General features: G+C 40.8%; 1 protein-coding gene across 4 annotated transcripts in view; it reads left to right on the plus strand.

Moving 5' to 3' along the window:
* Positions 1-15699, plus strand: part of MYO6 (myosin VI) — a 271734-nt gene that overhangs the window by 122126 nt on the left and 133909 nt on the right. For all 4 annotated transcript variants that reach the window (XM_073675590.1, XM_073675592.1, XM_073675593.1 and 1 more), the window contains exons 13-14: positions 11172-11329; positions 14721-14812. In XM_073675590.1, coding sequence (XP_073531691.1) covers positions 11172-11329; positions 14721-14812 — 250 coding nt within the window. The remainder of the gene's footprint in view (positions 1-11171; positions 11330-14720; positions 14813-15699) is intronic.

Here is a 15699-nt window from a genome sequence, read left to right on the forward strand (position 1 = left end):
TTTAATAAGTGTTTGTATGAACATCATTATACAGAGAGGAATGGCATTACACAATGCTGCTCTTCAGCAGCTGCAGGGATTTTTTTATACATAAGAGCCAAACACTTATCACATCCAGTAGATCCTTATGCTATATACTTAAGATGCAGCATAGCCTCATGATGTACACTGGTATGAAAGTGTTTGCCCCCTTCCTGATTTCTTATTCTTTTGCATGTTTTTAGGTGCCCACGATGCAGAAATGCTGCAGATTTTTCCCGCTTCTCCCTGGCAGGAAAAACGCATGCGGATTGTACATGCGGATTTTACATGCTTTTTTCCCGCCAGGTAGAAGCGTTTGTCAAGCGTTTTTGCATGCATTTCTGCATGCGGATTATCAAGCGATTTTGGTCACACTATACAGTGGTGGCCAAAAGTATTGGCACCCCTGCAATTCTGTCAGATAATACTCAGTTTCTTCCTGAAAATGATTGCAATCACAAATTCTTTGGTATTATTATCTTCATTTAATTTGTCTTCAATGAAAAAACACAAAAAGAATTGTCCTAAAGCCAAATTGGATATAATTCCACACCAAACCTAAAAAAGGGGGTGGACAAAAGTATTGGCACTGTTTAAAAAATCATGTGATGCTTCTCTAATTCGTGTAATTAACAGCACCTGTAACTTACCTGTGGCACCTTACAGGTGTTGGCAATAACTAAATCACACTTGCAGCCAGTTAACATGGATTAAAGTTGACTCAACCTCTGTCTTGTGTCCTTGTGTGTACCACATTGAGCATGGAGAAAAGAAAGAAGACCAAAGAACTGTCTGAGGACTTGAGAAACCAAATTGTGAGGAAGCATGAGCAATCTCAAGGCTACAAGTCCATCTCCAAAGACCTGAATGTTCCTGTGTCTTCCGTGCGCAGTGTCATCAAGAAGTTTAAAGCCCATGGCACTGTGGCTAACCTCCCTAGATGTGGACGGAAAAGAAAAATTGACGAGAGATTTCAACACAAGATTGTGCGGATGGTGGATAAAGAACCTCGACTAACATCCAAACAAGTTCAAGCTGCCCTGCAGTCCGAGGGTACGACAGTGTCAACCCGTACTATCCGTTGGCGTCTGAATGAAAGGGGACTGTATGGTAGGATACCCAGGAAGACCCCACTTCTTACCCCGAGACATAAAAAAGCCTGGCTGGAGTTTGCCAAAACTTACCTGAGAAAGCCTAAAACGTTTTGGAAGAATGTTCTCTGGTCAGATGAGACAAAAGTAGAGCTTTTTGGGAAAAAGCATCAACATAGAGTGTGCAGGAAAAAAAAAGAGGCATTCAAAGAAAAGAACACGGTCCCTACAGTCAAACATGGCGGAGGTTCCCTGATGTTTTGGGGTTGCTTTGCTGCCTCTGGCACTAGACTGCTTGACCGTGTGCATGGCATTATGAAGTCTGAAGACTACCAACACATTTTGCAGCATAATGTAGGGCCCAGTGTGAGAAAGCTGTGTCTCCCTCAGAGGTCATGGGTCTTCCAGCAGGACAATGACCCAAAACACACTTCCAAAAGCACTATAAAATGGTTTGAGAGAAAGCACTGGAGACTTCTAAGGTGGCCAGCAATGAGTCCAGACCTGAATCCCATAGAACACCTGTGGAGAGATCTCAAAATGGCAGTTTGGAGAAGGCACCCTTCAAATATCAGGGTCCTGGAGCAGTTTGCCAAAGAAGAATGGTCTACAATTCCAGCAGAGCATTGTAAGAAACTCATTGATGGTTACCGGAACCGGTTGTTCGCAGTTATTTTGGCTAAAGGTTGTGCAACCAAGTATTAGGCTGAGGGTGCCAATACTTTTGTCTGGCCCATTTTTGGAGTTTTGTGTGAAATGATCAATGATTTGATTTTTGCTTCATTCTCTTTTGTGTTTTTTCCTTGCAAGCAAATTAAATGAAGATAATAATACCAAAGAATTTGTGATTGCAATCATTTTCAGGAAGAAACTGAGTATTATCTGACAGAATTGCAGGGGTGCCAATACTTTTGGCCACCACTGCATAAATCCATGCAACCGGCATGGATTTATATAGTGTGACCAAGTAATAGTTAAAAAAAAGAATAAGCATAATAAAAAATAAAGATTATACTTACATTCCGATGGCCCCCGGTCTCCTTCTCCGCTCCGTCTGGTCTACCCGGTGTCTTGCGGTGGTGTGAAGGACCTGCGATGACGTCATTGAGTCATGTGACAGGTCACGCGACCGCCAACGTCAGCGGTCGCATGACCTGTCACATGACTCAATGATGTCATGTCAGGTCCTCACACCACCCCGAGCTGCCCAACACACCGCACGCATCGCTGTGGAGACCGGGGGCCATCAGAAGGTAAGTATAATCTTTATTTTTTTTTTTTTTTATTCTTTTTTTTCCAGTTTCTATGGTACCCAGGTCTGGATGAGAGTCTCCTGTTCTCCAGACCTTGGTACCATCCACACATTGAACCGTATGATATCCGCATGTGCAGATGCAGTGATGCGGATGTCACGCTGTCCAATGCAAGTCAATGGCGGCAATTACACTGCGTGTCCACAAAATTAATGGACATGCTGCGTATTGTTCCGCAATGATAATCCGCAGTGGAAATTTCCGCAGCATGTGCACAGCACATGCGGATTATCATTGGGGACCATGGGGCACGTATTACCAAGCGTTTTTTAAGCGTTTTCGCTGCAGAAATTCTGCGTCAGAAACGCTTAAAAATGCATAGTGGGCACACAGCCTAAAGGTTTCAGATTACAAAACATTTAAATATTAGACAAAGATAACACAAGTAAACACAAAATGCAGTTTTTAAATGAAGGTCTTTATTATTAAGGGAAAAATAAATCCAAACCTACAGGGCGCTGTGTGAAAAAGTGATTGCCCCCTAAACCTAATAACTGGTTGAGCCTCTCTTAGCAGCAACTACTATCAAGCGTTTGCGATAACTGGCAATAAGTCTTTTACAATGCTCTGGAGGAATTTTGGCCTGCTCATCTTTACAAAATTGTTGTAATTCAGCCACATTGCAGGGTTTCCGAGAATGAATTGCCCTTTTAAGGTCATGCCACAGCGTCTCAATCAGGTTAAGGTCAGGACTTTGAGTAGGCCATTCCAAAGTCTTACTTTTGTTTTTCTTAAGCCATTCAGAGGTGGACTTGCTGGTGCGTTTTGGATCATTGTCCTGCTGCATAACCCAAGTGCGCTTCAGCTTGAGGTCACGAACAGATGGCCGGACATTCTCCTTCAGGATTTTTTTGGTAAACCGCATAATTCATGGTTCCATATACCACAGCAAGTCTGCCAGGTCCTGAAGCAGCAAAATAGCACCAGACCATCACGCTACCACCACCATATTTTACTGTTGGTATGATGTTCCTTTTCTGAAATACTGTGTTACTTTTACGCCAGATGTAATGGGACATACACCTTCCAAAAAGTTCAACTTTTATCTTGTCAGTCCACAGAGTATTCTCCCCAAATTCTTGGCGATCATCAAGATGTTTTCTGGCAAAACTGAGATGAGCCTTTATGTTCTTTTTTCTCAGCAATGGTTTTCTTCTTGGAATTCTGCCATGCATGCCATTTTGCCCAGTCTCTTTCTTATGGTGGAGGCATAAACACAAACCATAACTGAGGCAAGTGAGGCCTGCAGTTCTTTGTATGTTGTTGTGGGGTCTTTTGTGACCCATTGGATGAGTCGTCACTATGCTCTTGGGGTAATTTTGGTCAGCTGCTACTGGGAAGGTTCACCACTGTTCCATGTTTTCGCCATTTGTGGAAAATGGCTCTCACTGTCGTTCGCTGGGGTCCCAAAGCTTTAGCAATGGATTTATAACCTTTTCCAAACTGATAGATCTCAATTACTTTGTTTCTCATTTATTCCTAATTTTCTTTGGATCGCAGCATGATGTTTAGCTTTTGAGGATCTTTTGGTCTACTTCACTTTGTCAGGCAGGTCCCATTTAAGTGATTTCTTGATTGAGAACAGGTGTGGCAGTAATCAGGCCTGTGTGTGGCTAGGGAAATTGAACTCCTCTTCCCCAATATGTGATAAACGAAAGTTAATTTATGTTTTAAGGGGGATGGTCAATCACTTTTTCACACAGGGCTCTGTAGGTTTGGATTTCTTTTTCCCTTTATAATAAAGGCCTTCATTTAAAAACTGCATTTTGTGTTTACTTGCGTTATCTTTGTCTAATATTTAAATGTTTTGTGATCTGAAACATTTAAGTGTGACAAACATGCAAAAAATAAGAAATCAGAAAGGGGACAAATACTTTTTCACACCATTGTATACCTCAGATGCAGCATAGACTCGTGATGTATACCTCAGATGCAACATAGCCTTGTGATCTATACCTCAAATGCTACAGGCCCTAATGATCTACAGCTCAGATGCTGTAAAGCTTAATGATGTCAAACTCGTATGCCGCATAGCCAAATGATGTACAGCTTAGATACCGTACAGCTCAGCCACTTGCCGTACTGCTCAGCTGCATGCCGTACAGCTCAAATGCTGCTCAGCTGCATGCCGTACAGCTCCATTGCTGCTCAGCTGCATGCCGTACAGCTCCATTGCTGCTCAGCTGCATGCCGTACAGCTCCATTGCTGCTCAGCTGCATGCCGTACAGTTCCAATGCTGCTCAGCTGCATGCCGTACAGCTCCAATGCTGCTCAGCTGCATGCCGTACAGCTCCAATGCTGCTAAGCTGCATGCCGTACAGCTCCAATGCTGCTCAGCTGCATGCCGTACAGCTCCAATGCTGCTCAGCTGCATGCCGTACAGCTCCAATGCTGCTCAGGTCAGATGCCGCCCGGCTGCATGCCGTACAGGTCAGATGCCGCCCGGCTGCATGCCGTACAGGTCAGATGCCGCCCGGCTGCATGCCGTACAGGTCAGGTGCCGCCCGGCTGCATGCCGTACAGGTCAGGTGCCGCCCGGCTGCATGCCGTACAGCTCAGATGCCGCCCGGCTGCATGCCGTACAGGTCAGATGTCGCCCAACTACATGCCGTACAGCTCAGATGCCACATGCCGCACAGCTCAGATGCTGCCCAGCTGCGTGCCGTACAGCTCAGATGCCACATGCCGCACAGCTCAGATGCTGCCCAGCTGCGTGCCGTACAGCTCAGATGCCACATGCCGCACAGCTCAAGCGCCGCACAGCCCGGATGCCATATAGCCGCATGATGTAACACTTAGATGCTTCAGAGCCTCATCAGAAGTTGTCATAATTTATAACTCAGACTCAAATTCAGGCAAGAGAATTTACAAAATATTAGCTTACATAAATAGGTGACGTGTCAGAACAATTGGTGAGAATGCTCATTGATTGTGTGAATAATAGTTTGTGTAAATAAAAACCATGGATCTGTCACCATGACGTTGTGGTTCGCAAGCATGAGATGGTAATCAGTATCCTGTGACTGTATTCAAATAGGCGACCAAACAATGACATTAGAAGGATCATTGCCCTATTCTTAGTAGATGTGTACTATTGGGAATAAGAGTTTGTGAGTTATGCGGTCAGGGACACAGCTTGGCGCAGCCCGCTCTGCGGTCTCCGGAGTCCCACTCTCCTGTGGTGGGCAATAGAGACAGATTTTTCGGATATCCATGAGAGGTTGAGATGGGCATCACCCACTAAGACCAGATTGAAATTGCTTTTTTTGAATGGTATTTGCGTTGATGACATTTATAAACATTTTTACTTAATTTATTATATTGCTTGTTTTAATATTCATTTGACATATCTGCCCATTTCTAGAAAACCACTCTGACCTTGTATACATTGTGTGAGGAACAGATGTCTATCACATTAGTCTTTTCCATTTCTCCTGGGAAAGTTCTTTACAAATGTGGTAACTACCAAGTTAATGAATTGTACATGTATCAACTAACATTGATCTATAAAGTAGTAACAGATACTCCCTGATCTAACCGGCTATAATTCCATTTATACGTGCACTGAATGATAGGATCACACCTTACCTTTGCATGCCGTGTGGGCCTTCACTCATGGAAATTAGCTTTTTAAGAGGATTATGGGATTTAAAAGGCCAGTAGCATTAAACAGCACTCTAGTTCTCTCTAGCAAATAAGCTGAAACAATAAAGTAGAACACGCCAGGGTTAATATTAGCCTTCTAAGAAACTGCAGATATTGAACTTCCCCATAAATCAATGATAGACTAAGGTGTTTGACCTTCACAAATGAATTGGTCATCATGTACGGTGATGGCAAATTCTAAATACTTGTCCTACATAAAGAAGTAATTGGCACAGAAGCTTTTATTACATTTTATTATAGGCCTAGTCTTATGTAGTTTCCTGCCTTATCTTACTTGTTTTCTAAAGAATATCCCCTGGAGATATCATGAAGATCATGAAAAGCAGTGTCTTTCTGATTCCATTACTAGATGGAGCAAAGAATTCTTCCATGGACTTCCAAATAGGAACCTAAGTTACAGCATCTTGTTGACCTACCAGCTTCTTACATTGTAAGACTATGGAATATGCCGTAAATAATTGACAGACATTTATGCGGAGACCCTCAATATTCTTCAGTTGGGTCTGTTCTCACATTTCCGGTAATGAAAAGATAGGGGTGCAAGCGTGACTCTTTTTCACCACTATGGGAGTTCCAAATATTGTAGTGTGCACTTGCTTGCAATTTTTGCAAACTCATTAGTGAATAGAGGGCTGCGCAATGCCATCTCTCTCCCTCTCTCTCTCAGTTCGAAGCTGTTTGAGACATGGTCCTTTTCTGGAGATAAATGAAGGTATTACCTTTTAGGGCTCATGCACATGGCCGAATTTTCGGTCTGAGTGCAATCTGACAAAACATCAGATTGCACTTGGACCAATGTTATTCTATGGGGCCGTGCATATATCCGTGCCGTTGCAAAGAAAAGATCGCATTATGCTCCACTTTCATCCAATATTCGGATCGCCCTCGGCCATGCAAGTCAATGAGTCCATGGAAACCATCGGATTGCACTCGGATGACATCTGAGTACAGTCCAATTTCCAGGGACTGACAGAATGGAGAAGATTGAGAATTTTTTTAGTTTGTTTTGTTTTCTCCATCTTGTCATCCAAGAGAATCAGATCACAGTATGGTCAAACTTTGATCAGAGTGTGATTTGTAAAACTGTCCCGACTCTCTCTGATGAGAGAATATACACTCGGGTGCCCTAGCCTTAGAATTATTATTTTGTGGAAATGCATGTAACTGCATACAGTTTTACATAGACAGATAGACTTTATGTAATGCAAGTTTCCCAGTTAAGATTGTTGAATTCCAAAAGTTTTAACATGAATTCCTCTGAACATTCAGATTTAAGCCTTGTTCTCGTTATTTATTTTTTTGCTGTGTTTTTCTGTAAATGTGTTAAAATCATTGTTTTTATTTTGGAAAATCACGACAAAAAAATGCACTGCAAACTAAACGTGTGAATACGGTCTTAGCGATGGCAGAGGATACTTTTAAAGGCCAGATTCTGGGCAGAGACATACTGTATGTACTTTAGTGTATCTCTGTGGGACATAATGCTTCTTGTATATGTAAAGTAAAGCATGGAACACATGAATTATTGAAGATGCATAAAATGTGCAGAAAGTTTGTAAACAAATCAATCACTGACGTTATGAGCATCCAAATATTAGTAATTGTCTAGGGGGAAAAAATGATATAACATTTTTATGTGACAAGAAATAATTAAAAAATAAAGAAATGTGCTAAGTTCAGGAATACATCAGAACTTTATTTACCAGGTTGGTTCTGATGAAATCAGGTATCATCAAAACAGTTGGGCTATTTTTTGATATGTTTTTATCCCTTTGACGATACAATCTTATAATCTTAATCAACCAGACGTTTAGATTTGTTAATCCAAGAGAAATACACTATTATCTTTGTGTTGACTTGTAAATGTATGTGTATTTCTGTGGCTGGAGAAGTTCAGACCATTATTTGTATAACCCTGATTGTTGTCTCCTCTTTGATTCTGAAACAATGATGTTGATTTAAAAAGCCCCCTACTATACCAACTATGTAAATAGATTAGCTCAAACAATAATACCTGAGCCCTGTGAGTTATGCCCTCTCTAACCCCTTACCTGTAAATGTGTACTTGAAGGACGACTGTAACTATTTTAAGGGACATGTGCTTCTGTAGCAGTGAGACTTGAAACGGAGATTGGAAAGAGACTTTACAAGGAGAAGCAAAAGATCACACAGACTCTCTCAGACCATCAGGGAGACCATGGATACATTTGGGGAGACCAGGTTGGGACGATGAAGTCACCTGGCCCCATGGATATATTGCTTGGGGTTGCCAGGTGGGACCCTCCGGTCGCCTGGAACCCATGGAGACATTCGGAGAAGCCAGATTAGGACCGGTCGGTCATCTGGCCTCATGGAAACTCTCGGAGAGGTTAGGGTGGGATCCTTGGGTCTCCTGGCCTTGTACCTCGATGGACTGCTAGCTTCCTAACCTTGCCGCTACCTTCTCTTTGTGGGTGCTGCCAGAAGCGCGGGGGCCAATGGTTGAAGTAGTTGGCCCTGGAAGTCCCAAAGTCGCAGCTGTTCTATCCCAGGAGCGGAGGGGTGAGACTGTGTAATGTTGTACCATCTTGGGTATTTGCTGGGACTCTTCTGTGTGTTTATTGTCCGCTTTGTGGTTCAATAAAATATTGCCACACTGTTTTACCCTCACCCTGTGTTGTCTGAGTAGTGTTACGCCCACGGAAGACCTCGGGTCTTCACAATACCATGTCTCTGGTTTGGGGGCACAAATATATGACAAGTTGATGCCAAAGGTGTTTATTAGCTCCAAAGACATACTGATAGGGAATTTAGATTGTGAGCCCCAGTGGGGACAGTGCCCATAATGTCTGTAAAGCGCTGCGGAACCTGCATTTAATGTGGTCTAAGAACAACATTTAATGTCTATGTATTTTATAATTAAAAAAAAAGGAAGCAACTTTGAAATAGCCTTAATTAGAAATATCCTTTAATTTGGTCTTCAGCTCCTATGCAGATCTCTGTATCTCCATGGTAACAGACTACAAACATACTGCGTAGTCTGATCTGATCCCACAGCCACGCTCTTCCAACTATCCTCTACTTTCTGTGTGTGTATATATATATATATATATATATATATATATATATATATATGCATATATATATGCATATGTCAGTAAGAAGTAATTTATTTTAGATGTAATTGACCTAGAAAAATGGATGCAAAGTTGGGCATATCCTAGAAATATCTAAAATGCACCCCCTGTTTTTGACTATTTTATGGCTGGCCTCTGTTGTGCAGGCCATATAATGGGAGGACATTTTTGATATAGCAATCCTGGCCCCCTTATTTCCTACCTAATGTCCACATACTCTTAACAACACCACATGATCAAGGAGAATGATGGCGTTATGCTGATGTGGAATCCCCTTGCTCATTTTGACATTGTCTTTTTCTGTGGCTTCATTCACTATGTTTTGTCTGTGTTAACTGCTTAGGATATAGGTACCTACATAGAAGCGGTACTTTTTTTATGTTAAATCTGCTTAACATATTTATTAAATAATATCCTAAAAGTAATAGATCCTAGAAGATTAATAGATTAACAGTGTATAGCGGCTGCAGATTTACTATATTGCAGTGGATATAAATAGCTCGTAATGTGACAGTTTAATAATCATCGAGGACATTTTAATAAAACCCATCTCTTGTTATGTAGCGGTGAGACTTGTCATTTCTGTTCCACATGTATACCTTATTGAGTAAGTTGTGGATTTTTCATCCATGGGGATATATAGCAAAAAGAGGTTTAAAGAAACATTTTCTGTACAATCAGTTATGTGCTGTGGGAAATTAATTTTCTATTCGGCCTTCTACATCAGTTCTTTTTTTATTTACAGTGGGAACGAAGTAGTTAAAGGAGTTGTCCACTACTAAGACAATCCCTTCTGAAACTCTGTGTTTCTTCCCAGTAAAATAATAACATTTAAGCCACAGCCCCACTATCAGTATTTGGTCAGTGTTTTTTCTCAGGAGTGGGAGACAAAACCAGGTGAGGAACAATCAGAGAAAAGGTATAATAGAAACAAGTCACCCATTCTGCATTTATCACCCACACCCACTAAACACTGATAGTGGGGCCGTGGCCTTATACTCCCCTTCGGTGCCGTTCCAGCACTATCGGAACTGGCTCTCCTGGGGATTACGTGACATTTGTTATATCACACAATCCCTGCGTCCAATCAGCGCTGATTTCACTTTCCTTCCCTACTGACAGATCAAGATATCCAGAGGAAGTGTGAGAGCAGCCTTAGCTCTCGCTTCCTTCAGATGTCAATTCCATCCATAGCAGAGGAGAATGAAGCCAGCGCTGATTGGTCACAGTTATCGTTTGTCATGCAATACCTGGGGGAGCCAGTGCTGAAATTGCTGGAACGGCGCCAGCACTGTAGGCAAGTATACATGTTATTATTTTGAGAGGGAAACCTAGGGATTCAGAAGGGGTTGTTCGAGTAATGCATCTGTAATGCAATATTTTCCTGGTGAACTAAAGGGGACCTCGTTCGCATACAACATCCATACACTGCTGCAGAACGCAGTGTGACGCATAGATGATGATTATATTATAACGGAAGTGTCTTTGAAATGTCTGTTGCTCTCCACATCTTTATCTGTTCAGTCCAAAAATTATTCCTTCCACTTAACATGTACACGGTCTGATAAGAATTCATTGCCTTCTAACCTCATAAAGTTTCCTTTCAAAGTTGGGGTCGTTTGCATCCAAATCCACATCCTTTTATTACAAAGAGTGGTCACTGTCTGGCTGTCTTGGTTTTGTTGGGAAAGATGATAATTTTTCACTCCGTGATATCAAATGGAGACGTTGATGGACATTTTGCTGCTTAAATATCTCCATTATTAGGAATGAGAAACTTATTTTACCCCTTTAATCCATGAAATGGACCAACAGTACTTATTCTATATTTCCCCATAAATCCATGGTGCATCTCCACTTACTGGTTCTCAGTCTCCATTTAAGGTCATGAGTTCTTCTCTTTTGGGAAGACCAGTTTTAGCCGTGCTAAGGAAATTTCATGTAATATATTCTTTTGTTTTAGAGTGCCCCTGAAAGTAGAGCAGGCCAACAATGCTCGAGATGCCCTAGCAAAGGCAGTCTACGGCCGGCTCTTTGATCATGTGGTAAATAGGGCAAACCAGTGCTTCCCATTTGAGAGTTCCTCCTATTTTATTGGCGTTTTGGACATTGCTGGCTTTGGTAAGTGATCCTAAATTCTATATATTTTTTTTATGAATAAATGTAATTCTTTTACTAAGAATATGATGAAACCTAGACTAAGATCGTATTCAAATTGAAGTTTTTTGCTATCTTAGTTTGACTTGTTACCAAAAATGGGTGATTGACAGACACTTCTGTTAACACTGGTATCCCACAGACTTGACATAGTGATAAGAAGATGCTTTTTTTTTTTTGACTGTTGACATTGGGGTACTATTGGGCTGCCCCATATATGCTAGATTATTGGCGGATCCTGGTAATATGTCTGCATTATGTCATGTGTGTGACCAGTTTTAACTACCAAACATGACTATATCGGGCCACAGGCATAACCATTCAGAAGTTATATTGTATATGCTATATATGTTATTTAGCCAATTTATTCATAAAGTCTAGGTCTACTTAACTGTTTCTTGGGTCAAGTCTAATTCTAGTTTGTATGTTTTATATAGTTGTGTTGTTTAGTTAGTATTTGCCAGTACGTTATAGAAAAGTCCATAAATGTCTTTAACTAGCCTCCCTCAGGAGAACACCCTTTCTTACAAATGGCTTTCATCAGGAGGGCTTTCGATATCTCGGCTTGTGTTATTCCGATGGCTTCCCTCGAGTATATCTCGCTGCTTTGTGACTCATATGTCTCCACTAAATGTTTTATTTCCCCAAGTACATTCTCTTTCACACTCTTTCCTTTTCTAATATTATGTTTCCATTTTCTCATTCATGTCATTCTTTCTATTGCATTTTTCAGCATTTTTATTTATAGGTTCAATTTCACGTGGTGCCACCGGAATTCTATCTTCCTCTCCTACCTCTCTCACAAGTTGTCCTTTTCTAGATTTCATTTCTCAGCTCCTGCTAAATGATAACTTGTAGTGTTCTTGGAGTCATTTTGAGAACTATTCTTTAAATACTGAAATTTACTTTACAGAACATTGCTACAGCTCTAGATATTTCATCCCCGGGACAGAAAATTAGTATTTTGAGTATACTCCGCACTATATATCTTCTAGAGGGAACCTCAGTTAGCAAATAGCTAAATAAAATACGTTACAAAAAAAATTGAATACGTCCAATATATCTCAGGTAGTAGGAACACTCAGCTTTTTTTTTTTTTTTACAAAGCTTATTTGACATTGGAAAATTGAAGAGATATACTATCGTATGGAGCACTTTGTAGCGTTTTTTTTCTTTGAGAGATCTTTAATTTCTCTTTGAGACATCTATGAAGCCCAATAGCAAAGTGTAAGCTTCTGTCGGCTGTAGTGACATACTTTGCCAGCCCCAGTGCCCCAATATCAATTTGAGTTGAAATAAAATGTGCACATTGGTAATCAATCGAAAATAAATGAAGCTAGGTTGCACATCATAGGTTGATGTAAAAATCCTACTGTTTTGGGGTATTCCAAGCAGAACTATGGCCCCAATTCATCATTGCTGTTTTCTGGAATAATTTCCTCCTTTTTTAGTTGATTTAGTATTTGCGCATATTCTCTGTTTTGCTCCACTTTTGAAGTTGTCTTTCTTTTTGAAGCCTTTATTTTATTATTGTTATTATTTTTAATATTCAACGACTTTGCTTATCCAGATGTTTTGGCACATTTTTGTAACTTTTTAAAGCATTTGCAACTTCTTGTGCTGAAAAGTTACAAAAATTGATTAAAGACGAAAATAAAGAGCAGTTTGGATGCACGCCAAATTCATGAACCGCACATGCCATTTTGAGGAATTTGAAAACAAGACGGTGTTCCACAGTCCTAACAAGGGTGAAATGAATTATTCAACGACCATATGTGCCATTAGCCTCAAATCCCCTGATGATGCCATGTAGGTGAAACATGTTGGAGAGGCCGTGAGCTAGCAATTTTAATAGCGAATGCAATTGTGTATTATATGATCTGTCTAAACGGTTACTATGTTATGGATTGGAGTCATGACAGGGAATGTAATACAATTACACTGATCTATAGAGCTAGTCTAATAGATGGCAAGCAGTTAATAGAATAGAACAATAATATATCAGTTGCCCTTGTGCTCTTAATAGTTACGTGTAGCTTCTTATTATTAATAATATAATTTATTAAAAGTTAAAGAGGTTGTCCACTACTTTAACATTTATGAACTATTGTTAGGATAGGTCATCAATGTCTGATCGGAGGTGATGCGACACCCGGCACCCCTGCCGATCATCTGTTCTCGTGTCGGCTGTGGCTGGAACTGAACAATTACAGGGCTGGACAGTGCAGCTCAGTCTACTGTATAGTGGCTACGGCCAGGTACTGTACATCCGCGCCTTATTGATTTGGATAGGCGGTGGATGTGCAGTACCTGACCGCTATACAGTAAATGGAGCAGCGCTGTGCAGCCCTGTAAGGCTATGTGCCCACGTTGCGGAAAATTTGCACTTCATTTCCGCATGTCCTTTCCCGGAAAAACGCATGCGTCCATTTTTTGCACATAAAATTGGACCATCTTTCATAGGCTTCACTGAGCCCAGCCTTAAAGCAATTTCAGCAATGGGTAGGGTAATAAAACACAATGGGAAACCATCTTCTAGCTGCATGTACACTTAAAGGGAACCTGTCATCATAAAAATGCAGTCCAATCTACAGGCATCATGTTATAGAGCAGGGGGAGCTGAGTAGATTGAGATATAGATTTGTGAGATAAGATTCAATATAACTTGTCTTTTAATGATTTAAACCTCTGCTCTTTCTTGGATCTTTGGTCCAGTGGGCAGGACCGCCCAGTAACTGACAGCTATCTGTGTATACACACTCATACAAAAAAAGCTGTCAGTCACTGATAGGACCACCCACTAGACCGAAATCCCAGAAAGAGCAGACATTTAAATCATTAAAACACAGGTTATACTGAATCTTTTGTCACAAAGCTATATATCAATCTGCTTTAGCTCCCCCTGATCTATGACTTGGGGCCTGCAGATTGAACTGCATTTTTGTGGTTCCAGGTTCCCTTTAACATGGCAGTGAAAATTAACTTTGATCCAATACTATCCTAACGTGTCAAGTGCTGATAGTTTGCTGCGGTATTGTGGGGCCTAAAAGTGGCCATTAAGCCTGCAATGTATGGGAGTGTAAAAACCCTGTACATAACTGGAATCTCTGCAGCTGTGACTTCCCATTCAATAAAAAGAATACTTTCCAAAAAAAATGTGTACACTGTGAAAAAAAATCAAAATTGTTGTATTTTGATGTGACGTTGAGCAAGACTGTAGTGAAAAGCTAATACGAACCCAGTCTTGTAATGCTGAGACAAACAGGATAATTGGTTGAGCTATTTGACCATTTTTTAATACTGTAAATAAAAAGTATTAAAAGAAAAATACCAGACTCATTTTTTCTGTTTTCAGAATACTTTGAACACAACAGTTTTGAACAGTTTTGCATTAACTACTGTAATGAGAAGCTCCAGCAGTTCTTTAATGAAAGAATCCTAAAAGAGGTAAGAGAATATCGTCAGATTGTTACCTGTGAAGCAGAAAACCAAAAGCGTTACGTCAGATTAGTTGCATAAATTATTAGGGCATCTGTCAACCCTGGAGATGCTTCAGTTTGTGTGTAGCATGTTAAATTCCTCACTATTGACAGGAAAAGGTTATGATTATCACTGACTTGTTAATGGAATTATTATATTTTTAGTGACATAAGTTTTCTGATCCCATTAGTTTTGGGGGCAGCTTATCTGTGGGGGCGATTCATGACTCTTCCCCAACTCATGATGTCTGAGGAAATAAGCAACCAAAATGTTGAATTTAAGTTCTTCTAACCACCGCAGGTTTCTGGCAGTAGCTTAAGGTTCATTTTCTCAGGTAGATTTCTGCACTTAAATGAGAACCAATTGACGATCGGTGCTCATTTACCAGCCCATTCACCTAGGTCAATACCAAATGGTGATAGAATCATCTTTAATATCCCATCACTATCCGATCACTATAACGCTGCTACTCCAGCCGCCGGACTCACACCCGCCCGGGTACAGCATGAAATATGGATAGAAAAAAAGAAATCGTCGGTGATGTCCAGGCGCTGCCCAGGATGCCACAGGTGTTTGGAAGAAAAGATTTACTAAAACAACACGTTTCAGAGTTGATTCAATTGCTTCCTCAGGTACATAGTTCCTCAGTTCCTTTATACCTGAGAAAGGAGTTGAACCAACTCTGAAACGCATTGTTTTAATAAATCTTTTCTACCAAACACCTGTGGCATCCTGGGCAGCGCCTGGACATCACCACTGATCTCCATTCTTCTATCTTGGCCGGACAGAATATGCATGTGTATGGGATGGATCTGGAGGAATAGTTTTATTTGGTCATCAGCTATTGAAGGTGT

This window comes from Phyllobates terribilis, unplaced genomic scaffold (assembly GCF_046119375.1).
Source record: "Phyllobates terribilis strain yellow unplaced genomic scaffold, ASM4611937v1 Scaffold_3__8_contigs__length_932513732, whole genome shotgun sequence".
Classification (NCBI taxonomy): Eukaryota; Metazoa; Chordata; class Amphibia; order Anura; family Dendrobatidae; genus Phyllobates; species Phyllobates terribilis.